The sequence below is a fragment of the Scatophagus argus genome, chromosome 11 (genome assembly GCF_020382885.2).
Source record: "Scatophagus argus isolate fScaArg1 chromosome 11, fScaArg1.pri, whole genome shotgun sequence".
Lineage (NCBI taxonomy): Eukaryota > Metazoa > Chordata > Actinopteri > Scatophagidae > Scatophagus > Scatophagus argus.
The window spans coordinates 2,317,854-2,344,548 of record NC_058503.1 but is presented as its reverse complement, the minus strand read 5'-3'; the positions used below and the strand labels follow the sequence as shown (position 1 = coordinate 2,344,548).

General features: G+C 39.4%; 7 protein-coding genes across 7 annotated transcripts; 4 read left to right on the top strand and 3 right to left on the bottom strand.

Moving 5' to 3' along the window:
- Positions 1-1,765: 1,765 nt before the first annotated feature.
- On the bottom strand, positions 1,766-3,760 carry LOC124066757 (gamma-crystallin M2-like). Its single transcript, XM_046403510.1, has 3 exons — positions 3,743-3,760; positions 3,104-3,367; positions 1,766-2,285 (listed from the first exon to the last, which is right to left on the bottom strand). The coding sequence occupies exons 1-3, from the start codon at positions 3,758-3,760 to the stop codon at positions 2,013-2,015; spliced, it is 555 nt and encodes a 184-aa protein (XP_046259466.1). The 3' UTR covers positions 1,766-2,012.
- A 2,394-nt stretch (positions 3,761-6,154) lies between these two features.
- Positions 6,155-7,179, bottom strand: LOC124066756 (gamma-crystallin S-1-like). Its single transcript, XM_046403508.1, has 3 exons — positions 7,171-7,179; positions 6,777-7,019; positions 6,155-6,687 (listed from the first exon to the last, which is right to left on the bottom strand). The coding sequence occupies exons 1-3, from the start codon at positions 7,177-7,179 to the stop codon at positions 6,415-6,417; spliced, it is 525 nt and encodes a 174-aa protein (XP_046259464.1). The 3' UTR covers positions 6,155-6,414.
- A 2,607-nt stretch (positions 7,180-9,786) lies between these two features.
- LOC124066755 (gamma-crystallin M2-like) lies at positions 9,787-11,191 on the bottom strand. The gene is made up of 3 exons (XM_046403507.1): positions 11,183-11,191; positions 10,762-11,004; positions 9,787-10,382 (listed from the first exon to the last, which is right to left on the bottom strand). Exons 1-3 carry the CDS (start codon positions 11,189-11,191, stop codon positions 10,107-10,109), a joined length of 528 nt encoding a protein of 175 aa, XP_046259463.1. The 3' UTR covers positions 9,787-10,106.
- A 2,472-nt stretch (positions 11,192-13,663) lies between these two features.
- Positions 13,664-14,683, top strand: LOC124066754 (gamma-crystallin M3-like). The gene is made up of 3 exons (XM_046403506.1): positions 13,664-13,672; positions 13,772-14,038; positions 14,329-14,683. The coding sequence occupies exons 1-3, from the start codon at positions 13,664-13,666 to the stop codon at positions 14,602-14,604; spliced, it is 552 nt and encodes a 183-aa protein (XP_046259462.1). The 3' UTR covers positions 14,605-14,683.
- A 1,873-nt stretch (positions 14,684-16,556) lies between these two features.
- Positions 16,557-17,482, top strand: LOC124067093 (gamma-crystallin M3-like). Its single transcript, XM_046404169.1, has 3 exons — positions 16,557-16,565; positions 16,684-16,932; positions 17,075-17,482. Exons 1-3 carry the CDS (start codon positions 16,557-16,559, stop codon positions 17,354-17,356), a joined length of 540 nt encoding a protein of 179 aa, XP_046260125.1. The 3' UTR covers positions 17,357-17,482.
- Positions 17,483-19,487: 2,005 nt separating this feature from the next.
- On the top strand, positions 19,488-20,679 carry LOC124067088 (gamma-crystallin M3-like). The gene is made up of 2 exons (XM_046404160.1): positions 19,488-20,314; positions 20,401-20,679. Exons 1-2 carry the CDS (start codon positions 20,051-20,053, stop codon positions 20,677-20,679), a joined length of 543 nt encoding a protein of 180 aa, XP_046260116.1. The 5' UTR covers positions 19,488-20,050.
- Positions 20,680-23,644: 2,965 nt separating this feature from the next.
- Positions 23,645-24,509, top strand: LOC124067081 (gamma-crystallin M3-like). The gene is made up of 3 exons (XM_046404146.1): positions 23,645-23,732; positions 23,834-24,076; positions 24,187-24,509. The coding sequence occupies exons 1-3, from the start codon at positions 23,724-23,726 to the stop codon at positions 24,460-24,462; spliced, it is 528 nt and encodes a 175-aa protein (XP_046260102.1). The 5' UTR covers positions 23,645-23,723; the 3' UTR covers positions 24,463-24,509.
- Positions 24,510-26,695: the final 2,186 nt, after the last annotated feature.

The following is a 26,695-nucleotide window of genomic DNA, read 5'->3' as shown; positions in this document are numbered from 1 at the left end:
ACCGTGTCTCTCCCATAGCTACTAAAAGCATCAGGGGTGGCAGTAAACAAGAGGCTTTAGAGTTGAATAACTGCAGCTGGGAGAACGTGCTGGCTGGACTCCCTTTGTGTTGTCGGGGTCACAGCATTGTTTTAGTGAGCTGAGCGTCAGCACTACCAGCAGCTGGCACGCTCCGGGCTCTTACTGGCAAATCCCACTGCATCATCATCGAGCTGCACCTCTTTGTCCACAGGTTTAGCTGATCTCTGTGACCTCTTTCCTGTACTCCTGTCAGCTCTGTGTCATATGGTTTTCAGGCACACCCGAGTAGGATACAGAATGAAGACCAAAAGAGGGCCGACGCATGCTGGAGAGCTCAGATATACAGTATGTGCATGCAGAATCAGTACTCATTGATACACACACACAACAGGCTTCCTTGCTGTTTTTGTCAACATTCTAGTTAGGAAAGTCATTCTGTAAAGTAATTGTGTATATTTTCACATGACAGTGATTTCGAAATGAGTGTGGTGACATAAAAGTAGATATTTTATTTCTTTTTATGTCATTTTAATCATATTTATTTAACAAAGTTGACCATCCATCCATCCATCCATCCATCTTCTTCCGCTCATCTGGAACTGGGTTGCGGGGGCAGCAGCTTGACCAGGGATGCCCAGACTCTCCTGAGACACTTCCAGGTGGACCCCAAGGCGTTCCCCAGGCCAGTTGAGTGACATAGTCCCTCCAGCGTGTCCTGGGTCTTCTTTGGGGCCTCCTCCTTTTGGGGCATGCCTGGAAAACCTTCCCAGGGTGTGTGTGTGTGTGTGAGAGCTCATTTCAGCCGCTTGTATCCGAGATCTCATTCTTTTGGTCATGACCCAAAGTTCATGACCATCGGTGAGGGTAGGAACGTATACTGACTGGTAAACTGAGACCTTCACCTTACGGCTCAGCTCCTTCTTTACCAGGACGGACCAATACAACGACCACATTACTGCTGCACTGATCTGCCTGTCAATCTCACGCTCCCATCCTCCCTCACTCGTGAACAAGATCCCGAGATACTTAAACTCCTTCACTTGAGGCAGGAACTCTCCTCCAAAGTTACCATTTGTTGGTTATTTAGTGTGATAGGGTTTTTGTCATTTGCTCTTTCTTTTTGTTATTATAATTAATAATCATTTCAAAGATGTCATGAGCTGATTAAAGATTTATGCTTCCTGTGTTTCATTTATTAAGAGAGAAGCTCACTATTATGTAAAAGGTTAGAATCACTCACATGCACGTCATCCCTCTCCATCCTCCTAAGGTCACTTTTAGGGGAACCATAATGCCATCCTGTCAGGACCCTGAAATATAACTGACTATTGAGAATTACTGAAATTTGATTTTAACCAGCACATCGTTTCCAGCTTTTGTGACACTAGAGGCCAAGAGAAGTCGCATGCATCTCATATGATGTAACTCATCAAATCTGTGAATTCTGACAGGCACAGTCTATTCAAGTTAGATACACACAGGGTAGAAATGAGATGAGATGATGAGATGAGATAAGAGTTGGAGAAGTGAATCGTATGGGGGGCTGGGAGGGTTCCCTTCTGTTAAAAATGAACATATCGCCTAATTAAGTGCAATCAGTAGATTAAAGGAGGAATTTGAAGAAATCTCCTTTTTATTAGGCTCATCACACACACACACACACACACACATACACACATACACACCATTGACGTTTATTGATTTTTACAGCTACCTTTATATGCTGTCAATATCACTACAGTTTTTCATAAGCCACAAAGAGCTGCGTATGTGGATATGTGATTGTGCAGTCTAACAAAAATGATCAGACTGGGAGACATTCAGACAGGCCCATTTATTTTAATTTATTCCTAGAGTCTGTTCATACCTGTTTGAACCACCTCTGACTATGAGCACACAAAATATGGAGGGATAAGCATACTGAGCACAATTGTTTTTTATTAAATTTCCAAAGAACAGCGATGTGAAACATGAACTGAAAGAGAGTCAGTCTAAAAGCTGTGGATGCGGCGGAAGGACCCCACACTGGGGTTCATGGCTGCCCACTCTGTGAAGCGGCGGTACTCTCCTTTCTCCAGCAGGTACTGGCGCCCGAGGAAGTTGGGGAGCTCGTAAAAGACCCAGGCACCATCCTTCACTTGAGCAGACTGGATCTCGCGGAGGCGCCAGCGGTCAGGCAGGTTGCTCAAGTCTTCAGTGCACTCCAGCATCTGACCACCAAAGTCCGGACGCTCGTAGACACGAATCCTGTACACGCCAGAGATCTACAAGGCAAAAGCAGGAGTTCTGTTTCACTCTGCATAAGCAGATAAATTCAAATGGTTCAGAATAGTATACAATATCACTTTGTAAATTGTTTCTTGTGACTATTTGTATAACATTATAACTGAAGACAAAACAAGGTTTCGTTTCGTAGAAATTACATTTATTTACTACTAATTCATCTTCCCAGTTACATTTCAAAAGTACGACCTCTGTGTGACTTGAGTGCAGTGGGAGCTTATGCCACATTCACACCTGTGGGAGATAAGTGTTCACATCAGTGGACAGGACAGTTGTGAGAATACCGAGTTTCCCATGTAAGAGTTAAAAATAGTGTGCATTAATAATGTAATGCAATCTCAACTAAATTTGGGCTTAATTACTGTACCTTTACCATCCGTGTTTACTAACTTTTCAGGAACTTTATAAAGTGCTAAGTTGGATTTATCGGAGCTTTCAAAAATATGGATATGGTTTGCAAGCAAATATGATAAGTCAAGGATGATATGACTATGACATCATCCCTAACCCTGGAGAGTGGGTTTGTGTCCTGTGTGTGCAGGAAAACCCGAATCTCAAACCAACTGCTGAATGCCTAAACATAACCATAAGAAGTCTAGCAATGTGTTAATGGAGTTGTTGTGTGTTGATACAAGTGGATATTGTTTTACGAGAGCAGGCTTTCTTGGAAAACACACGTTACATTCATGATCAGGTTGGCATTATGTTTCCCTCACAAGGTATTTGCTCTTCTTAATTAGTTATTTTTTCAAGTACTGGCTCTTAAGGCTTCTCTTATGTTTTTTCTTAAGGAACTCACGTTCCGGATGATCCGGCAGGACCTGATGCTGTCATTGTAGCCCATCCATTTCTGGTAATCAGGGTACTCCCCCATGGTCAGAATGTACTGGTAACCCAAGTAGTTGGGCCTCTCATAGAGGACCCAGGCCCCATTCTCCACACGAATAGAGTTGCAGTGGCTGAAGTGGGTGTTAAGCTCGGGACAGTCAGTGCTACATTCATAGTAGCGACCTTGGAAGTTTTTGTCTTCATAAAACACAATCTGGAAGAGGACAGTTGGTGTTCAGTGGATATTCTACACCGAAATATCATACAATATATTGTCTTTATATGTGTTAACTCTAAGTCATCCAAAATGCAGCTCAGTTCCTGGTGAATAATAGTGATCTAGCATGCAAACACCCTTCTAACAGCAACACTGCAAACAATAACAAATATATTTAATAATCATTTAAACAAGACTTAAAGTAGCGTAAAATGCTACACAGCTGATAACAATAATCACGCATCTGTAGGAATTTCAGGCACAAGTTAACTGAGAATATCAAGTCTCCAACATTCGCAGTATAAAGGACAACTTAATTGCCACTCAAGTCTTGAGTGACAAATGAAATAATGCAGACAAGTGGTCACGAGAGCTATCTGCTGGTCTGCCTACCTTTCCCACACGGTCCATGCTTGGGCCTCACACCAATGTTTGATAAATATTTGTTAAAGCCACTTTTCACATAGACAACATTGCCTACAGGCCTGGTTCCGATTTATATATAGACTGTATGTGGGCACTCTAAAGTGCACTGCTAAGGGCCATCATTGTCATTTTAATTGCCTCAGCATTTATATCTGCACAATGGCTGATACTGCCATTGTTTTAAAAATGTTCAGCTTTATACAGTGTTTACTCACTATCATAACAGCTGACCTTTTGATCTGTCATTGCCGGATTCCAGAAACAATTTATTGATCCAATTAAATTGTTTCCTCTGCAGCTGATTCTGAGGCTCATGTGTTGAAGTTGGCTTGTGGCCACACTCTGCACTGTGGTACAGGCTGTCATGTCTGGGGTGCACGTTACAGGCGTATTCAGACATGCTTCATCCGCAGTCACACCACAATACACAGTCAGCTGACTGCACCCGGATGAGCTACGAAAGACCTTTTGGAAGGAAAGATCATTATTCTATGTTTGTATCAGCTGCCACGAACAGCCTGATTCATTACTCATACGACTGGAAATTGTTCTACTTCAAATTAGACCAGAAACAATTAGCCCAATAGTCAATTAAAAAAATGAATCAACAACTATCTAAAGTAATTACTAACTGTAATTCTTCAAGCAATATGAAAAATAGAAGAATAAAGAATTTGCAGTGTTTCTTGTCTCACATTATAGTCAGTAGGTGATTTGAGGTAGAGTGAGAGGGGCTGCTGTTCCCCTTATTGGAAAAACAACTAAAATGTGTCCCTGTTGTTGACCTGCTATTCCTTTCTATCACCACCAAAGTCACCAATAGGTGGACTGTGGTCACCATAGTTCCATACCCAGACACAGTGCTATCTAAACCTGGACCACAAATTTGAACAAAAAACTTTGACATTTTTGAGTATTACATTTTGACCAAGGGTTCCTATTTTAACATGCACAGTACTTCTTGCCTTTATGACACCAGCAGTAGCAGAAACTAAAAAATCATCTGACATCCTGCTGCACAATCAATCACATATATGCATTCTGATAAGCACTGTGACCAGGGTTGAGTCAGTACATGGCTCAAATGGCTCTTCACTACAGATAATGCACCTTGAGTGTCATCATACTGTGTCAATATTTGGACTTGTTATGAAAGAAAATCCTCATTGGGCAACCGATTGAATTTATTTGCTGTGTTAATTTTTTTTAATGGGACTTTTGTAAATAGTTCTCTTACTGCTCTAATCAAAAATATTGTTCTGAAGCCCAGGTGTATGGCTGTCCTGTCAACCCATGTCAACTTCAAATTAGCCCCATCCACTTGCAGTTTAAACCCTGCCCACTATGAGTTTGGATATGGATACTGATAATTAAGCTGGTCATTCAAATACACATACAGATAATGGTATACTTTCTTATGCCTAACTGTGACTCAAGTCAGCGAGTGAGACAGAGACAACAGTCCGAGAAATAAGTGAGTCAGAAAAGCATGATGTCAGATGATGTTCTCTAAAAAGTGAAAATCAGACAGCAAAATGAGAGCTTTGAAGAATGGACAAATTCTTGTGAGGTGGCACTAGATAAAACACAGAACATGAGACTTTTGATCATGCCTACTTAAATCCATGGCATGATCAAAAGTCTGACTGGGACTTTTTGAATTTTGTTTTTCTCTTTGAATCTCACCTTTCTGTATGTTTTGTCCATAATATTCTCTAGCTGGAGGAGGGAATCTCCCCTTTTCAAAATTCACATTTCACCAACTGAATGTCCTGGGTGTTGGACTGTTGGTCAAAATAAGCCTATAATAAGCCTAGTCACTGGTGGTGGAGATGGGATGAGGAAAATGACTGAAGATCTTGATGTGACGAGGAGAGGACTCTGATGAGCTCAACCTGGACACATGACTTGAATTTCCCTCGGGATCAATAAAGTATCTATCTAGCTATCTATCTATCTATCTGATATAGGCTGACTGAAATAATAATTTATCCCTGAAGGGCTATTGTTATCATTTCAGGAGCGCTTAACAGACCTGATGCTGTTATTCAAAGTAAACACTATGGTTTCTGACTTGAAAAGTACAGCAGTATTGTCAAGTGTTTCATTGTTTAGGCATAAACCTATCCATATCCATATCCGTAATTTAAAGGCCTCTTTTTTTTCACTTAAAAAACGAGTAGTCTCTCACTGTCACTTGAGCATACAAGAGCCTCTAATGGCCAGGCAACCCTGCTGCCCTGCTTTTACTACAATATTTATATCAGTGCCTGTAGGCTAAATGCTAGAGACATCCCTTTGTATAATGCAATGCAGTTCAACAGCATCTCAAACTACTGCCTTAAAACGGTTGTTGTACCTAATGAACTGGCAGCTGGACATATATTTTTCTTTAAGCACAAGAACCTAAAAACCAGTTGCATTACTATGTTCAGATAACTGAAAACAGTACATGCAATTAGTATCATATGCCATACTCTAGCTGTATTGCCAGAACAAATCATAGAAATATCATGGAGAAAAAAATATATTGTGTAATAAGAGAAGGTTTGAATTAAGACAAAGTCACAAAGAAACATAAGCATCAAAGAAATTTATTGTAATGCGTTGAATTGCAAGAATCTTTAACTGCTTGAATATCACAGTTCCATGATTCTTCTGATGGAGGCTACAATAGCTTTGAGAGCTCCCCACTCTGAGTGGTGTCGATATTCTCCTTTCTCCAGCAGGTACTGGCGACCACAGAAGTTGGGATGTTCATAGAAAACCCAGGAGCCCTCTAGGACCTTGCAGGACAGGACTTCGTGCCTGAGCCATTTCTCCTGGACAGATTTCATGTTTTCTGTCAACTCCAAAGATTTTCCCTCAAAGTTTGGCCGGTCGAATAGCATCAGCTTGTATGGCCCTTTGGCCTGAAACCAAAACATTCAAACAAATGTGTTGGTATTTGAGGAATGCTATGTGTTTATTTATTCTTGCTCCTTTTAGTTTGGGGACTTACGTTTTTGATGATCCTGCAAGATCTGACACAGTCATTGAAGCCCATCCAGCTGCAGTATTCATTGTACTCCCCTGGACCGATGATATACTGATATCCCATATAGTTGTTACGCTCGTACAGAACCCACCAGCCTCCCTCTATCTTGACCGAGTTGCATCTGCGGATGTAGCCATGCAGGTCAGCTGAGTCCCCTTTGCAGTCATAAGACTTTCCCTGGAAGTCCCGGTCCTCGTAGAACACAATCTAGAAAAAACAGAAAAGAGCAGCATAATACACTTGCTTCATTTGTATGTGTTTTGTACATAAAACTTCTATTGTCTGTTGTTTTTTTGCAATGTAGAGAATTATTAGCTGTTGCAACGATCAGAACATTTAGAATACTGTTAATTCTCACTTTCTCCATCTGTGGTGCTTAAATTGCTAGACACGGTAACAAACGCAGTACTCTTTATACGTGGCAGAGACAATGCTACTCAGTGCCTGGTTAGCAGTGCATGTAACAGTTATTACAATTCAAATATTCATCCAGAGTCTGCCCATTGTTCTTACTCACTGAATTGCTTTTCCACACACAATGGCTGTTTTGTAGTGCCAAGTATCTAAACCCCAGTTGGTGCCCAATACCAACTGACTCACCTACTGACCCACTGATCCAAACTGTTGCAATAAATGTGTTTCGTTAATCCGATATTATGTAAGCTTTAAACTGATGACACTGGTAACATGAACTTATCTAAAAACAAAAACTGAAGTTGCCCATCAATAAATTAGATTTCTATTACCACAAAACAATACTGTAGACACTGTAAGGTCTTATAAGTTCTTGACATGATTGCTTTTATGTTTGACTTTGACTAGAAACAACATTTACCTCTGTGGACAGTTTGGTCCTGTATACAGATGTATAGTTCTATGTTGACTTAATGGTGGCAAAATTTAGTATTTGAATCATATCTTTGGATTCAGTAATTTTAAAAAAGGTAGACCTACAAATGTTTCTACTATTCCTATTATGTACTTTGCACTTTGTACTTTATTATCAGGATTTCCAAATTACTCTATTAATAGCCTGCAGCTGATCCAGAATGCAGCAGCTAGAGTTTTAACAGGAATCAGTAAAAGGGATCACATCTCCCCCATCTTAGCTTCTCTTCACTGGCTTCCGGTAAAATTCAGAATAGACTTTAAAATTCTCCTACTTACATGTAAGGCCCTAAATGGACTAGCCCCATCATACCTGCAGGATCTAATAGTCCCATATATTCCCAATAGAACACTCAGATCACAGAGTGCAGGTTTACTTACAGTTCCCAGAATTCATAAAAGTAGAATGTTAGGATGAGCCTTTAGCTCTCAGGCACCCCTGCTGTGGAACCAGTTGCCAATCTGGGTTCGACAGGCAGACACCACCTCCACTTTTAAGACTAAACTTAAAACCTTTCTGTTTAGTAAAGCATATAGTTAGCCTCAAACAAAGTGTGTAGGGCTGGTAGGCATAGTTACAGTCACTTCTTGACAGACAGCCACAGGTAGAATAAGGCTGACTAACTCTTAGTCTTTAATCTCTATCATAGCTATGCTGTTATAGGCCTGTGCTACCGGGGAACACAAACATGATCCACCAAACAGTTCCCCCTCCTCCACAACACCACCACCATCTGTATTCCCCCATCTCCTCTCCTCTTCTTCCTCTCCTCTCATGAGATCAACATATAATTCATTATTTTATGTCACTAACTGTGTGTCCAGTTTTCTTCATAGTTTTGTGTCTCTCCCTCCCTTTCTTTCTCTCTCTGTATCTTTCTGCAGGTCTCTCTCCATCCAGATCTACATGTTGAACTGCATCCGGCCCTCTGACAAACCCAGTGTCTACTGTCAACATCTGCCCATGTCGTTCTTCTATGTAGTGCTGTCATAACTAACTGGAACAACATATCAGCTAAAAAACAAATACACACAATACATAGTCTTCAGAATTCAAATTATAACAACCTATCATGTTTGTCCTTTGTAATTTATTATGTTTATTGCATGTATGTTTCTCTCTCTCTCTCTTTCATCCTCTCTGTCCTGTCTACCTCTTCTTCCTCCCCTTCACCCAGCCGACTATCAGCAGGATGGTTCTCCCTTGCAAGCCGGGTCCTGCTCAAGGTTTCTTCCTGTTAAAAGGGAATTTTTCCTTGCCATTGCTTGTTCAGGCTCTGGGTCTCTGTAAAGCATCTAGAGACAATTATGATTGCATAATGTGCTATATACATAAATTGAAATTAAATTGCACAATTAATATGCTGCAGACTTTCTTTTCATCTTGCCAGGATAAATTTATGTCATTAGTCGTGTAATATATCACAATAACTTTAATCCACATGTTCAGGTGACCAAAAACATGTATGAATGTTGCTGGCATTGATGTAAGGTTGACATTAATCCTTACTCACAGTAAAACAGAAAACTGGTGTCGGTTAGTCCAGTTTTGACATCTTTATGCATCACAATGTACACATCTATGCATCATTCCTTATGAAACCACAATATATGATTTTAACAATTGGTTACAATGATACTACATCAAATTATAAATAATAAGAGAATAAACAATCATTCAAGTTATGGTATATCTAATATATATAGTATATTTCTGAGCTGATATTTTATTTTATGTTTTATATTAAATTTCAACAGCTTATTAGTTGAGGTTCAACAATTCAGCCGTTTGACTTTGTAGATGTGTGACAGATTATCCATAGAGGAAATGCAACAATTCGTGAAAGTACCTACATGTTCTCTGAATAATTTAGTTGAACTTGAACTTGATGAGGAAAACATTAAATATATTGTCACAAGCACAAGCATCCCAAGATTTTTTGAATCAGGGTTGTACCTGCCTGCCAATGTTTAGTATGATCTAAGACCAGTCTGCCTTGAGATGTAATTTGTATTTACTAGAAGACACTAGAAGACAAGACTAAATGGCCAAGCAACTTACTAAAAAGGAATAGAGACAGCACTGTTATGGCTCAGAAAGAATTTTATTTCTTTGAGTGCAGTACAGGGTTCTAGGGAGAAGGATAGCTGTCCAAATGGAAAAAGCAGATGGGAGGTTGAAAGGTTCTCAGATCTTAGCCTTCTGGAACTCTGAACACCTTGGAGCTTAAAGAAATCTGGAACTCTGAACTTTTGAAAGAATTTTGAATTTTGGTTTTGTTACAGCTTTGGAACTCATGTCCTAGATCAGGAGCTTGATTTTTTAAAAATTCCTGAACTTTGGCGGTCTTTTCGTTAAAAATAACTCAATTATGGGTTTCAGAAACCTCTGTGGCCACTTCTGCTCTAGAACTCTGTGATCATGCGGAAGGATCCCACAGCAGGGGAGGCGGCGCCCCAGTCTGTGTAGTTGTGATATTCGCCACGTTCCAGGAAGTACTGGTGTCCATGATAGTTGGACTGCTCATATAGGACCCACGCACCATCCATCACCACACAAGAGTGAAATTCCCGGAACTTAAGGGCCTCGTAAACTGATGGGCAATCTTCAACACACTCTGCTCCTTGACCTCCAAAATCCTGTTTGTCGTAGAATCTGATCTTCCAGGACTTTCCATACACCTTTAAAGAGTTAAAAAACTTAAACTGATGAATTTAGTTCAGTTGATAGTATCTCAGCTGTTTATCATTCCACTTTTTTTGTTTGTTTTGGTCCTTTATTCCTATTACTTTGAGTTCACATTGACAAATGGGGTTTTTGGCTGTTTTCCTAGTTTCCTTCAACAACTGATGTGCACCTGCTGCCAAATCAGAAGCTTTTTATCTCTCCTTTTTGTCTGTTGGCATTTGATTGATTACAACTTGGTTGGTGCACTCTGTGGTATTTCACTGGGGCTGAGCACTGTGCAGCAAAAAATTAACCTAGAAATGTGAAAACAAACAAACAAGCAAAAATAAAACTGATGCATTCAGTAAAGAAGCATCTAGTGGTTGGGCTTACATTTTTGATAGAGCGACATGACTTGATGCTATCATTGAATCCCATCCACTGTTGGTGATCAGGGTATTTCCCTGAGCTCAGGATGTACTGGTTGCCGGTGTAGTTGGGACGTTCATACAGGACCCAGCAGCCACTCTCTACCTTAATAGAGTTGCAGCGGTTGAAGAAAGAGCGCAGATCAGGACAGTCAGTGCTGCACTCATAGCTTCGGCCTTGGTAATTCTTATCCTCGAAAAATACAATCTGGATGGAAAAAAGCAGATACAAGTCCTGGTAGACTATCACCCCATCAAATACAACAATAGCACACTGCTGTGCCTATAGGTGCCATTACAATGACAACACACTAAATGAAGATAGCTTACATAATTACTGCCTGAAAGATCTTTCAAACCTTTAGAAAATATAATTGGCTCATTACCTTCCCCATTTTTAATGATGTTGCTGTCCTCCCACCCAGATGCAACTGTGCTGTGGTTTATATCGAAGTGCAGAATGTGCAGACGAGGGAAAGCTTTTGTCATCTAAATTAGCTTGATTTGCATATCAGCAAAATGGTTTGGTCAAGTTTGATTTCCCTTTGTCCACATGAGATGGTCTCATATCAAAAAATTGCCAAAAGTGACATGTAAACAGTGAGGTCAATGGTTGTATGATAATTGTGCATATGGTTTCCTTTGAGCTCGCTCCTATCAAATGATAATTTGTTATTTGGTCTCCACAGCAGTTCTTTTTTGTTGGACAGGAAAATATTTGGTAAATTGTCTTCATTTTGCTTTTTTATAAGATGACATTATAGAATATCATCATGGGCACAAAGGACAATGGCATCTTTTTCTCCTGGACAATGATTGGCCTCGTGAACTTTGGATCCTGGAACCTTTCATACTAGTATGCCTTAACTTGTTCTTGCTAGTAAGGAACCAGCGTGCTGTTTTATTGGGGAGACCAGCTGGACCAATTAAAAACAGCAAAATGCAATGTAAACAGGATCTTAGAGAGCTCCAACAAATATGTTTGACTGAATATAATTTTGTAATCTTTTATATAGACCTTTTCATCTCTGTTTGAAATTTAATTGCCATGAAAACATCACGGAAGAAATTCAAAGGACTTAATGAGGACCATGATAACAGTGAGCTGAATAAGAGGACGAGTTCGATCCTGACTCAAGCTGCAGTGCCGCCTCCTCAGAGATGATCTCACAGCAGAGATTCAGACATGTCATAGCTAGAAATGTGCAGATAAAACTAATAACATTAATCACAGCCTCTTTAAATGATGAGCAGACATGATTAATGTTATTAGTTACACCTGTGCTTGATTAATTCACAAGTCTGCAGTGAGAGACTTTGATTCTCATTGGAGGGCATGTGTGCTCTAAATGAATAACCTCAAACCATGGATGCAGAATATCAGATGGTTTTCCTGTGCATTTGTGTGTAGATTTTGGGGGTTGACAGTGTCCATTTTTCAGCTGTTATTTTTGTTTTGCTTTGTGTTTTTATGGACAATAGTGATTGATAAAAAATAAAATACAACAATTCTCATTAGGTGTAATAATAAAAGCTTTTAACACTTATTATTTTTAAAGTTGATCTTGTTTTTTATGCTGTATTAAATAGTCCTATCAATAATTCATTTCAATGTTAAAGATGCAGATCACCCCAAAATCTAAATTTGAAAAACTCAACAGCAATGTATCTTTCAAAATTTATGACGCAGCTACTCAAGATGATCCATAGACCTTGTTGTAAGCAGTTTCATGCAGGAACTATTTTCTTTCAAAATCACTGCGCACAAGTAAGCATGCATCTCGTCATGGATGAGGCAGACATCTGAACAGTCAATAGCTCCAAAACTCAGCAACTCACACCTAAACAATCTGGATGCAGTACATGTAAGATGCACAAGTCTGGAAAGCTGATCCACAGTAGCTAGTGATGCAATGAATGCCCAACATCATTACTGCCAGCATGACAGACCTTATTATATGATCAGTGATGGATGGGTTTAGCAGCTTCTGTACTTCAGTCCTGGATTGTCACTGTCATGTTATGAGTTACACCTGTGTTTTTCCTGTGAAAAGTCAAAATGTCAGCTTTCATACCAACAGTGAGAGATTTAACTTAGGCAGTATAAGTTCAGCCGTTAAATAAGAGAGTGAAAAGCAACTTAGCCACTAGTATCTTTTGCATGCTGTTGCAAATTTTTGTAGCTAAAGATACTGAATCATTTTTATGTATTATTTGTAGACCAATACACATAAAGTGACATTTTAGTTTTTTGATATTTGACAGTACAGAGAGAACTGAAACAGAGAAGAAGGATTTGGATCAAATCAGGACATTAATGGCATAAATGTAATAAAATATTTTAATTTTTACAGAGCCCCTATCTACCATGTACTGAATTTCAAAACTGATGTGGAATAATAAAAAAAAAAAAAAATTATTCCAATAAAAATATGGAATAAATGTAATGAAATATATGTGTAATCATTTGAAATGTGTTATCTCTCTTAAGACATTAATGATCTGAATTAATGATCCATTAAACAAAGCATGACAAATCATTCAGACAGACCATTCAAATTGTGATCCAATTAAGCTTTTCTTGTTGCTTGTTAATCTTCCTCATCCTGTGAAATAAAAAAAAAAAACAAAACACAAAACTGCAGCTCAGTTGCCCCTCTCCTGCCTTGTGTCTTCCACCCATTTCCCCTGCTTTTGTTCTGGATCATGATGGCACAAATGAAATTAACAGCGATCGCAGAGCTGCTTATTCATCAGCTTCCAGATGATTTGAATAACAAAACCCTGTTAGAGTGTGTATAAAGTATAAAAGCCGTCTGGCAGCCACAGGTTGTTGGACAGATTCCCACAAACACAGATCATCAAACATGGGCAAGGTATGTAGAGAGCAGAGCACTTTTCTGTGTGGGAGAAACTGTGCATACACACATTGTTAACAGTCATCATCATCAGTCTCAGTGTCCAAAGCATTTTAAGTGTTTTTTCATTATTATTTTCTGCAGATCATCTTCTACGAGGACAGGAACTTCCAGGGTCGCTCCTATGAGTGCATGAGCGACTGCTCTGACATGACCTCCTACCTGAGCAGGTGCTCTTCCTGCAGGGTGGAGAGCGGCTGCTTCATGGTCTACGACCGTCCCAACTACATGGGAAACCAGTATTTCCTGAGGAGGGGCGAGTACTCTGACTACGTGTCTTTTGGCATGAGTGACTCTATCCGATCTTGCCGTTTAATTCCTCAGGTATGCAAAGATTTTGAAAGGATCAACATTATTAGAAATGAGAACCCACCTCTGCATCTATCAATGATGTCTAATGTGATATTGATTCAATATAGTCAGATCTCCTGCTAACTGTACTTATTCTTGTATGCTATTAAAATGTTTGAAGTGTTTGTTTAAAAGTATCAATTATGAAACACTACACTCTTACAAAAATAACAAGTGCATATTAATGAGTGTTAAAATTGGCAAAATTGCAAATTTTTCACAGTCCGCTGCTGACCTCTATTCCTCTGTGAATTCGTTAACAGCACAGGGGCTCTTACAGGATGAGGATCTATGAGAGGGAGAGCTTCCAGGGCCAGAGTCATGAGCTGATGGACGACTGTGACAACATCATGGACCGTTACCGTATGTCCGACTGCCAGTCCTGTCAAGTGATGGACGGCCACTGGCTGATGTACGAGCAGGCGCACTACAGAGGCAGGATGATGTACCTGAGGCCTGGAGAGTACAGGAGCTTCAGGGAGATGGGATACAGCGGCATGAGGTTCAGCTCTGTCAGGCGTATAATGGATTCCTGTTGAAGCAGAATAAAAGAAATGTGTTGTCGAACAAAATAAAAGAGGAACCAAACATCACTTGTCATCATGTCTTCTTCTTATATAGAAGATGGTCTTTTTAACTGTGATGATTAGATCTGCATAACTGCTCTTTAAAGTGAACTAATGCAACATATTCATTCAATTCTTCCATATTCACCCAATTCATCCAAGCAATAATAATAATAACAGTTCTTACCTGCAAAAGAGCATACCAGGGAGGTATATGCAATAGTGGTACTATAGTTAAGTAAGCATATACATTTTACAATTTTGTTAAAATACCATACACATTACCATTGTTTCGCTTCATGATATTTTTACTTTGCATCAGCATAATCTTATTTATGATTTGGCATAAAGCATCATAAAGAGATGACCAAACACTCTATGACAGGTGTAACTCAAGTCACAGTTACTGTATTACATCCTTTATTATGCTGCAGTGGGTTTTGTCCTCTTTCAGTCAATGTCCTGCATATTAACAGAACATATTTTCAAACACATTGAGAGGTTTATATGAACATACAGAGCACAATTTATACACGCAACCGCTGTCAATAACGTACTATACTGATGGCAAGAAAAAATCTCTTAAACGCTACTTTTAGACATTAAGTTTAGTTCCCTATTTAGTCTGTGCAGACAGTTGTGTCCTCTGTGGCTCTTGTGAGAAAATAACCTGTAGTGATGTCATCATGACATGAGTCATGTCAGGGATCAGAGGTCAGTGGTCAGGACATGTGTGATCCAGCATGTTTTACATCTGACCCATATGAGGGACTAGATGCCACACCTGTGCTGCTCTGATTTTGACCTCTTTAAATCTGCTTCTAATGAATCCCCCAACTTAAACAAATTGCAGGACTACACTTTTCAATATCTGTGAATACACCTCCAATCTAGTTTTTTATAACTCTTTTTGTCTTACTACACTTCGTTGCTACAATTCAAGTCGGTCTATGTAGTATGTTAGTACCTTTTCTAATCTTTCATTATGCATACAATAGATGGTCATATTGCATACAGTATTCCATTTCTTGCACTTTAGTTTCATTTATTAGCGCTTCTAGGTCCATATTTTAGTGATGGATCATTTGAAATAAAAGTCCAACAGAACAACAGTGAAAGTATTTAGATCCTTAATGTAATAAAAGTAGTAGTATTGCAATATAAATTTGCATGAACTGCAATGTTAATGTTAAATATGTATATATAAAAAAGTAAATCAACCTAAATATGGTTGGCAGAATGTACCGCAATTGAAGTATCAAAAACAAAAGTAAAGTTACAGGGTGCTTCTCACCTGCACAGAAAATATAATACCACAAAACACAACAGATAAATTAAGCATTTTGCTATTATACATTTTATCATTGGACCATTATTACTGATGCCTTAATGAGTAAGTATGTTTTGCACAGTGTCTTGTTTGACACTACTTTCCACCATAATAAAAGGTTAAAAATAAAGGTGTTTTTTTTATCCAACTGTGCTAATTTATATTGAAAATTATCAAAACATTAAAGCACAATTTTCATTGTTCTCAGTGAACTGTTGGGCTGCAAGACAAAGACACCATTTTATGTATGCAGATTCAGATGAAGTGATGATGTGAATATAACAAAGTGCTTGTCACCACAGACCTGACACTGACAGCACAAAGAGTCCCAGCTGATACATTCGCTGCTGTCACCCACCTGTACCCCATAGGAGAGCTGCTACGGTTGGCACTGCACCAGATGCATACAGTCTGGAATAATAACCATTTACAGACTGATTTAACAAACATTATAGCTCTGTGTGCTTCACTGCTGAGTAAGATATTCAAAACAAAGGCTCCGTAGATCATTTAGCTATCATGATGGGTATAAAAGTGACAGAGAGTTTGGCTGGGCAAAGTACCAGTGCAATCAGGAAAAGAATTGATCGCCAAAATGGGCAGAGTAAGAGATCATTTTGATGTTGTGATTCCAGTTGATATATACTTATGAATATATATGTATATTGACCATGGATAGATAACCATTGACCATTCAGAAAAATGTACTGTCTTAATTTCAGATCATCTTCTACGAAGATAAGAACTTCCAGGGTCGCTCCTATGAGACCAGCAGCGACTGTGCTGAGCTGACCTCCTACCTGAGTCGCTGCAACTCCTGCAGGGTGGAGAGCGGCTGTTTCATGGTTTACGAGCGTCCAAACTACATGGGCCACCAGATGTTGGTGAGGAGGGGAGAGTACCCTGACAACCAGCGCCTGATGGGAATGAGCATGAGTGACTGTATCCGTTCCTGCCGTATGATCCCCATGGTATTTTTGTGTTGACTCTTGATTAGCCATCATGTTTATAAGACTGAACATGCAAACACATTAATTAATTAAAAACTCTCCAACACAGCACAGAAAAAAATATTTTTATGATAATTTAGTCTCTTTATGTGTCATTTCATAGCACAGAGGTCCATTCAAGATGAGGATCTATGAGAAGGAGAACTTTGGTGGTCAGATGTATGAACTGATGGACGACTGTGACAGCATCATGGACCGTTACCGTATGTCCGACTGCCAGTCTGCTCACGTGATGGACGGCCACTGGCTGATGCATGAGCAGCCCCACTACAGAGGCAGGATGATGTACCTGAGGCCTGGAGAGTACAGGAGCATGAGAGACATGGGAATGGGTCCTATGGACATGAGGATCGGATCTATCCGTCGTATCATGGACTCCTGTTAAAGAATCAAACTCAAGCACTGCTCAAGATTTGATAATATAATCAATGAATATTAATAAAGTTTAAAATTTTATCAGTCATATTAAGTTTCAAAACATCACAAAATTGCTGAGAATGTTGCATGAGTTGACAGCATCCAACTGTTTCTGCAGGTAAAAGAGCAGTTTGGATTGTAGTGAATGCTGCTATCCGACAACCAAGTCTTCTTCTGCCTATGAAATGTGTTATGTCATATCTGATACACGTGACATTAAAATTGAATTTCAGAGAATTTTAGCTCTGAGACTGTGCCTGATTTGCAGAGGTTCCCTAAAATTACTGCAATAGAAACAAAATACAGCAGCAAATACAGTTTTTTAGTGTGTTAAAAAATGTGGTAAATAAATAGAAATGTGGCTTGAGGAACACATGCAAAGGGTTCAAATCTCAGTAATGCTTGTAGGCCCCTTTCACACCACAACTCAACTTAAGGTCATTGCAGGCCAAACTAATTAAGTTAAGGACTGTTGGATGTATGGACTATAGCTGCAAGGCTGGTATTGTGCTTGCTAGCTCACTAAGACAGTGCAGTAAGTAAAGTAAAAGAGTGGGAATATTGCATTCGTATTCACAGTATTTTCACTTCCTTCAAGGCTAGCGTGAACAGGACAAATGGTTACAATGAGCAAAAGTTGTTCAAGAACTATATATTTTATATGAATGCTTACTTTAAACAGTGCGATAGAAGTATAACTTTCATTTTTTGACTGAAACTGAAAGTTTTCCCCGCAAGTCTATGAATAGATAGTATGGGTCTTTTATAAAGAGAAAGCTATTAATGCTTCAGTGTCACACTTGTGCCTGAGTAGGAAAACACACTTAATAAGACAATGCTCAAGAGGTGCTGAGTCTTAAGCATTTAAAAAGAAATAGATAAGAGCTGCAAGTGGATTCCCTCAGTAAGCTTTAATGTAACACCAAATGGGGTACAATGGGGCACAGCAATAAATGGTGGTGAGGATCCAAATGAAACATAAAAGGGTGATCAGAGAACCTGTAGTTTCCCTTCAGGCTCCTACTAATGTTTTGAACCATGATAGATCACTTTCATTGGCCATATAAACAGACACTGTCTTAAAAAAGAAGGCAAGTTGGGTGACAGTTGTGTTAATTTGTGTCAAGAATAAAGCATACATGAATTTGTGGGATCTATCCAAACATTTAAAATTCAGATAATTACTATCAGTGTTCCCAGGTAAAATGCAGCTGAGAGCATGAGCGACCTGTGTCAGAGACATCTCTTTAAAACAAAAACACCAGCAGTCATGTTTGCTTTGTAATCTCAGATGCCACCAAACAAAATGATTGTAAAATGATTTGAGGTTTGTGAGCATGGGGCGTCTCAGGATCTCTTGTAACTAAACCCTAACTCCCCATTTCCACACAGTTACCTTTTAGTATCCATAACTCTGTATAATACACGGAGGCGTGTAGCCAGTTTTGGCAGATATTTCATTAAAACTAAGAACCACTCTGCATGCGCTCTATATGTTACACAACTAGCATTCTACCAATGGTAGCTACATGTGACATCAAACTAGTTTCTTTTTAATTTGAAGATTACACACTTAATGATTTTATATTATTATGTATTTTTATACTGCTACATTTTTATCTTTTCTCTTTATTTGATTTTATTGCATGGCATGGTATTTCAGTTCTCCTTTATGTCCAGCACATATAGTGAATTGACAATAAAAATGTTTGAGTGTTTGAATCTCTGAATGATCACAGGCAAGTGAATTGAATAAAATAGCCTGTTAGTTTAATTCTTTTTACTTCCTGTGGCACACAATCCAAAGTCTGCCACAAAAGTTTGCAGAAATCAGAGGTTCCTAGGGAAATTTTATACCAGTTGGCTCACATACACACACAATGTTAAATGGAAACAAGGTGTAAGAGTTTTGTTTGCTTAAATTGCAACTATCAAACATACATCAAACAAACTAACTCTAAAAGAAGAAGGCAAAGGGTCAGTTATTCCTACAGCATATGGGCTAACATAATTCAAGTTTAATTAAGAAAAAAAAACACATATCATATATAAATTAATAAAACCAGGCCTGGAAATTCTTTATTCGTATGAACCTTTTCACATCATCATTAGGTAGTTAATGAATTACCATTCAACTTAATTTTTTGTCTTTTAAATAAATGCATATTGAATTATCTTTCAAAGAAAACATTTCTAATCATTTAGTAGGTGAAATATCCACCATACTGTGGAAGATAGAGATAGTTACTATATTACTGTTGGAAGCTTCTCTTTATTATCTTTATGTTAGACAACAATACTGCCTATATATACAGTACATGCATTTTCACCAGAGAGGTATAGTGTCAGATAATAACCCTTTAGCACCCTGACTGCTCAGTAGGCTTCTATGGCATGTTGCTGGGTCAGGCATTTGCACAATAGAAGCCATACATACTTTTTTCACATTGAGCAAGTATAAAAGTAACAGTTACCACCAACAGAAACACAAAGCAGCCACAGCTCAGTCCTGAGGAACAACCAAACAACCATGACTATGGGCAGGGTAGGTAGTGGAAATGATCCATCCAAAGCAAAAAGTACACTTCAATTTCAGCTTTACAAGGCTCTTAATTAATTGTTATGGGATAGTAATTAAAAATCTTATTGGAGTACACTGAAAATGGTACTGCTATGTTTTCAGATCATCTTCTACGAGGACAGGAACTTCCAGGGCCGTCACTATGAGACCAGCAGCGATTGCCCTGAGCTGACCTCCTACCTGAGCAGGTGCCACTCCTGCAGGGTGGAGAGCGGCTGCTTCATGGTCTACGACCGTCCCAATTACATGGGAAACCAGTACTTCATGAGGAGGGGCGAGTACGCTGACTACATGAGCATGATGGGAATGTCAGACTGCATCAGGTCTTGCCGTATGATCCCCATGGTACAGTAGGATATTCATTCTCTAGATAGTATTTCCTGGAGGTATCTTTGAATGGTTGTCTGATGTTTTGTTTGTTTTCTTTACAGCACAGAGGATCATTCAGGATGAGGATCTATGAGAGGGAGAACTTCGGTGGTCAGATGTATGAGCTGATGGACGACTGTGACAACATCATGGACCGTTACCGTATGTCCGACTGCATGTCCTGCAATGTGATGGACGGCCACTGGCTGATGTACGAGCAGGCCCACTACAGAGGCAGGATGATGTACCTGAGACCTGGAGAGTACAGGAGCTTCAGGGAGATGGGATACAGCGGCATGAGGTTCATGAGCATGAGGCGTATCAGGGATTCTTGCTACTAAATGTTCAATAAATTTCTCTAACTAAAGCAAACCACCCATGTCTTGTTTGTTGTTTTGAAGCCATGGCAGCACAAAAGCAGATATCAGTAGGGATGAGATGGGTATTATTGGGTGAAAATGAGCATGAGGACCATTCCAGGACCATATGTGTTTATACCGCTTATCTGTCAGAGTCACGGTGGGGGGGCTGGAGCCCATCCCAGCTGACTGCTGGTGAGAGGCGGGGTACACCCTGGACTGGTCACCAGTCAACTGCTGGGCTGACACACAAAGACAGACACTCACACATGCACACACTCACATATAGGGGCAATATAGGGTAGTCAATTAGCCTAATATGCTTGTGTTTGGGATTGTGGGAGGAAGCCGGAGTACCCAGAGAAAACCCATGCAGGCACAGGGAGAACATGCAAACTCTGCACAGAAGAGCCCAGACCGGAATTCAAACCTGGAACCCTCTCACTGTGAGGCAACAGTGCTAATCACTGCACCACCATGCTGCCCAGTGTACTTTTTATCTCAGGTTAAATGGGTAGCAACTATTTAAATATTTACAAATATTTGTACTTATTTAACTGTTTTACATTTGTTCTCCTTGTGCTTCTTAGACAATGGTGTAGATTAGTTTTGTATAACATGATGTAATTTAAGAAATGAGTATGGACAGTAGGGTTGATGACAATAATCATAATATTAAAACAATTACATTACATTAATAATGCACATATAGAATATTGTGTAATTTATCTATTGCAGATGTTAGACCTTGATCTTCTGATCTTTCCATTTAACTGTTCATTAAGGGTTTTCACACTGCACTTAGCCCAGGGCTAAGAAAGCTTTCCACAATCTGGCACAATCCTGGCACAAAGTGGACCAACCTCAACTTTAGTCTGTAGACTTACGGGGACTGCCCTGGAGCAGGGTTAGCCTGTGGGGTTATTCCCTGAAAACTGACTTATCATGGGGCTAAAGTCTGCCTGTGTGAAACAAGGCTAAAGAAAACAACATTAGTCCCAAAACATTCTACAATGTAAACATTAAGAAGATGCTTCAACATTTAACCTAACAGGAATTTAGTGTGAATTGTCTTACCCTTAGATTAGGGCTAAGGTTACCTTTTTTCCAATGTCCAACATTTCAGAGGAAATAGAATTTGGCAGGTCTCGAGGCGGATTCTGCGTAGGAGATTTATCAAGTTCAAAAGCAGCAGCAGTGATAATGCAGCGATGACGCAGTAGTGACCATGTCAACTTTGACAGTAGCTGCAGAGATATAACAAGTGTGCAGAACATTGACACTCACTTTGTACCGACTTCAATAAAGTTGCTATACTGTGTAATCATAAATAAAACTGAATGTGTTAATTTGGTAATCCTTTTAGACATAAAAAGAGTACAAAGACAGTACATTTGATGTTTTACATCATCAACTGCATTGATTTTTGTAAATATATGCTTATTCTGACACACGCAACACATTTTAAACATGTTGGGATCTGAGATTGCAAAAGCCTGCAGAAGTTGTGTATTGTTCATGAAACACTTGTTTGGGACATTCCACAGCTAAACAGGTTCATTGTGACAGTATCGTAATTGGGTATGAAAGGGGCATCCTTGAAAGACTCAGTCATTCATGACAGTTATTAATACTGGCTAAAGTTGAACTTGATGTCTTTCAGCTAATCGTTGCTTTGGGCAGCAGCTTACTGCCTTTAATGATAAAGTGTTCATTAACATCAACAGCACAACTTGATGGTTATACTCATCTTTGCAAAAACTGATTCAATAAGTTAAATGTGGGAAAAAAAGTCATAATGGAATGAGACAGAAACTGCACAAAGATGAGAACGTTTACTGACTGTAGAAATGTTTAGCTACAGGAAGAAAAAGGAATTAAAAATAACCAGTGTTTTGGGTGTCAGTTGTTTTTTTTGTTGTTGTTTTTGCAAATTAACTGTATTTTGTGTTGGGGTAAAGAAAGTGTCACTGGTCGGCAACATTAATAATGTGAGTTATCACTGATCAGTTTGTATTTCACTGACCCAAGAGCACATCTATCCATTCACTGAAGTATGTAAGTCCAGGTTAAGCTTTTCAGCTTTAAACAGGTTCCCTTAATGCATAGAAATATAAGATGATAAGATAAGATGAACTTTATTGATCCCGCAGTGGGGAAATTCACTTATACATGTAAGTAATGTGTGCACTTCGTATGCATGCAGAATAATGAGAATGTTGTGTGAATGTAATGACTAAACTGGCTTACATGTTTAATAGTGATGGGTGCATCAGAAATGTCACTATTTCCATGTAGAATACTGAAAAATTATTAGCAAATTTTATACTATTCGGTAGATTCTGTGTCATGCCAAGGCCTTTCAAGATAATGAGAATATTTGGTATTTCAGATCAAATGCAAATAAATCCTACAGTGATACTTCCTAACCCCCAAGTCATAATCATGACATTCTACATTAATTCCTTTTTTATAGCCAGTTTGCGTGGTATTACCAGCCTTCAGGGGTGACTATTACTCATTTCAAATGACAGTGAAATGGTATGCTTACCCACAAGACTATTGTGGTTTTGTCTGAAAAGCCCTTTGTCCACTGAATATTTAGCATTGGTAAAATGAAAGCTCAGTGGATACTATTGTTTTAGGGGAATGTAACAGTGAGATCAAGCTATAATTGAAGTGATTGTGGCTTTTGACTAACCTATTAATAGAGCCCAATTGGTGTACGTTGTGTATCTTCCAGCAACTTTTAGATTTCTCATAAATTACTCACATAGAACCAAATAAATAAACAAATGAAAAACATAATAGAAAATTCTGTTTAGAGGTTTTGACCCTGTTGGTATACGGGTAAGCAACTCAAAACTGTATAGGCTTCTATAGAACCCTGCTGGGTCAGGACTTTGAACAATAGATGGGGGCACAGTCTTTGTCGCTGACCAGGTATAAATGTGTCTTGCTCAGGCAGGCAGAGTATCAGTTCAAACACAGTTCTCTGAGAGATCTGGGAAGCCACCACAACCAGCATGGGCAAGGTAGGAAAGTCAAAATTATAAAATCAATACCAACATACAAATATGTGAAGGCACATTTTAATTATGCTTTATCTCATTAAAACCCTTTAATACTTTTCCAGATCATCTTCTACGAGGACAGGAACTTCCAGGGTCGCTCCTATGAGTGCATGAGCGACTGCTCTGACATGTCCTCCTACCTGAGCAGGTGCCACTCCTGCAGGGTGGAGAGCGGCTGTTTCATGGTCTACGACCGTCCCAACTACATGGGAAACCAGTACTTCATGAGGAGGGGCGAGTATGCTGACTACATGAGCATGATGGGATGGAGCGGTGGCATCAGGTCTTGCCGTATGATCCCCATGGTAGGTATAAAACACCTAAACGTTGGAGTTGTTTTTAAGTAATACTACCTTTTTAACTCAGAAAAAACACAACATTTTGACAACAATTTATTCTTGTTTCTCCAAAATAGCACAGAGGCCAGTTCAGAATGAGGATCTATGAGAGGGAGAACTTCGGTGGTCAGATGTACGAGCTGATGGACGACTGTGACAACATCATGGACCGTTACCGTATGTCCGACTGCATGTCCTGCAACGTGATGGACGGCCACTGGCTGATGTATGAGCAGCCCCACTACAGAGGCAGGATGATGTACCTGAGGCCTGGAGAGTACAGGAGCTTCAGGGACATGGGATACAGCGGCATGAGGTTCATGAGCATGAGGCGTATCATGGACATGTGCTAAATGCACATTTTAACTTTAATAAATGATTTAAATTTCGGAATTCTCCTGTCCTAGTACTTAATTTCACGTGTATATCCTTTTTTGTTTATGGTTTTCTTTAAGAAAAACAGAGAGTGAACTCTGGGGCTTCCTCTGTCTGCACAGCTCCTGTCACACTGGCTGTGTGAGACATACGTTTCCTCTCTGGGAGCATGAGTAAGGGGTTTTTGTAGCGATGTGCACAGAGGCAGAGATTCTCTGATTTAGAGACACATACCCACATGGATTATCAGCACTGGGCCCTGTAGGCTACACTGCCTTTTAAATAATGTAGAGCAGTGCAAAACTTCCACGTGATTTTTTAAATGTGTTTATATTTATTTAGGAGTTTTCAGTATTTTACATGTTCCCATAAATGCATTAATGTCAGTGTCAAATACTTGCAATTAATTTTCACTGAAGCTTCAAAGTCTTAAAATCGTATTCAGTACAGCCCTACAAGCTCCCATCCAAGACATGTCCAAAATGTGAAGTAATGCAACTTTATTAACAATAACGTAATCACTGAATTTTAATATATAATTCCGTACACTACTTTGAAAGTTAGCACACGATGCAAAGAGAGAAAGATGTTGTCTTTTTTCATCTTTCCAAAACCAAAATCACAAAGGCAAAGTGCAACAAATTAATTATACTGTCATTTCAGCTTCTGAATCATGAGCATGTTTGGCTGAATTCTTATGTACCATAACAAACAATTTAGGGGAAAAAAGTAATGAACTACATTAATTAAGTACTTACAATAAAGTTAATGTCATGTTGCTTTTTAAAATATTTTCTATGGTTAATTCAGTAAAATATTGATTGTGAAAATACTGACACTCTTCTCCGGGTACTCTGGCTTCCTCCCACAATCCCAAAAACATGCACATTAGGTTAATTGGCTACTCTAAATTGCCCCTAGGTGTGAGTGTGAGAGTGTGTGGTTGTTTGTCTTTGTGTGTGTGTTGGCCCTGCGATTGACTGGTGACCAGTCCAGGGTGAACCCCGCCTCTCGCCCGTAGTCAGCTGGGATAGGCTCCAGCTCCCCCGCGACCCTGACGGATAAGCGGTATAGAAAATGGATGGATGGATGAAATATTGACACCAGTTACATGCTAATTACCAATATTCAGAGACCACAAGTATTAATTTATCCGCTATTGAGGATGATGTTCAGTGAGCAAGTATAGTGTTCTAATTGTTCTGACACTTTTCAACTTTCTGTGACCAGTAAAAAATGACAAACATACAGCACTCAGTAAGCTCAGTTCCTTGTCAAGTGATTGCAGTATAAAGACATCTGTGTCTGGAGGAGAGAGTCACTGGTTAATCAGTATTCCTGGATACAATTACATCATTAAGACAAAACAACACTCCAAACAACTCCTAGAAAAGGTTATTGAAAAGTATAAGTCAGGAGATGGATACAAAAAAACTGAACATCCCCTGGAGTTCCGTTAGAACCATCACTGAGAAATGGAACGTATATGACACATATGTAAATCTGCCCAGAGTAGGCCATCCTCACAAACTCAGTGACCGTGCAAGAAGGAGACTAGTGAGGGAGCCCACCAAGACACCCATGACTACTCTGAAGGAGTTAAAAGCTTCAGCAGCTGAGATGGGAGAGACTCTGCACACAACAACTGCTGTCCAGATTCTTCATTCTTCAAGCTTTATGAGAGAAATCAACTGTTGAAGAAAGCTGATTTTAAATCCTGACTGAAGTTCACCCAAATGCATGTGTGAGATTCCAAGGTCAACTGGAAGAGGTCTTGTGAGACCAAAATGGCTTTTTGTCCATCAGACTAGACACTATGTTTGAGGGACACCAAACACTGCACATCACCGCAAATACACCAGCCCCACCATGAAGCATGGTGTCCTGGAAAGCTTACAGAGGTAGAGGGTGAAATGAATGCATCAAAGTATAGAGAAACCCTGGAGAACTGCGACTTGGGACAGTATTCATTTTTTCAAACAAGACCCAAAGCATATGGTGAAAGCTACAAAGAAATGGTTTAAAGACAATGTTCTGGAGTGGCCAAGTCAAAGCTCAAAGTTTTATCCATTACAGAGTTTGTGGCTGGAAGGGCTGTTCACACCCAATCCCTGTGCAACCTGACAGAGCTTGAGCAGTTTTTCAAAGAAGAATGGGAGTAAAATTGCAGTGTCCAGATGTGCAAGCATAATTCAGACCTGTCCACACAGA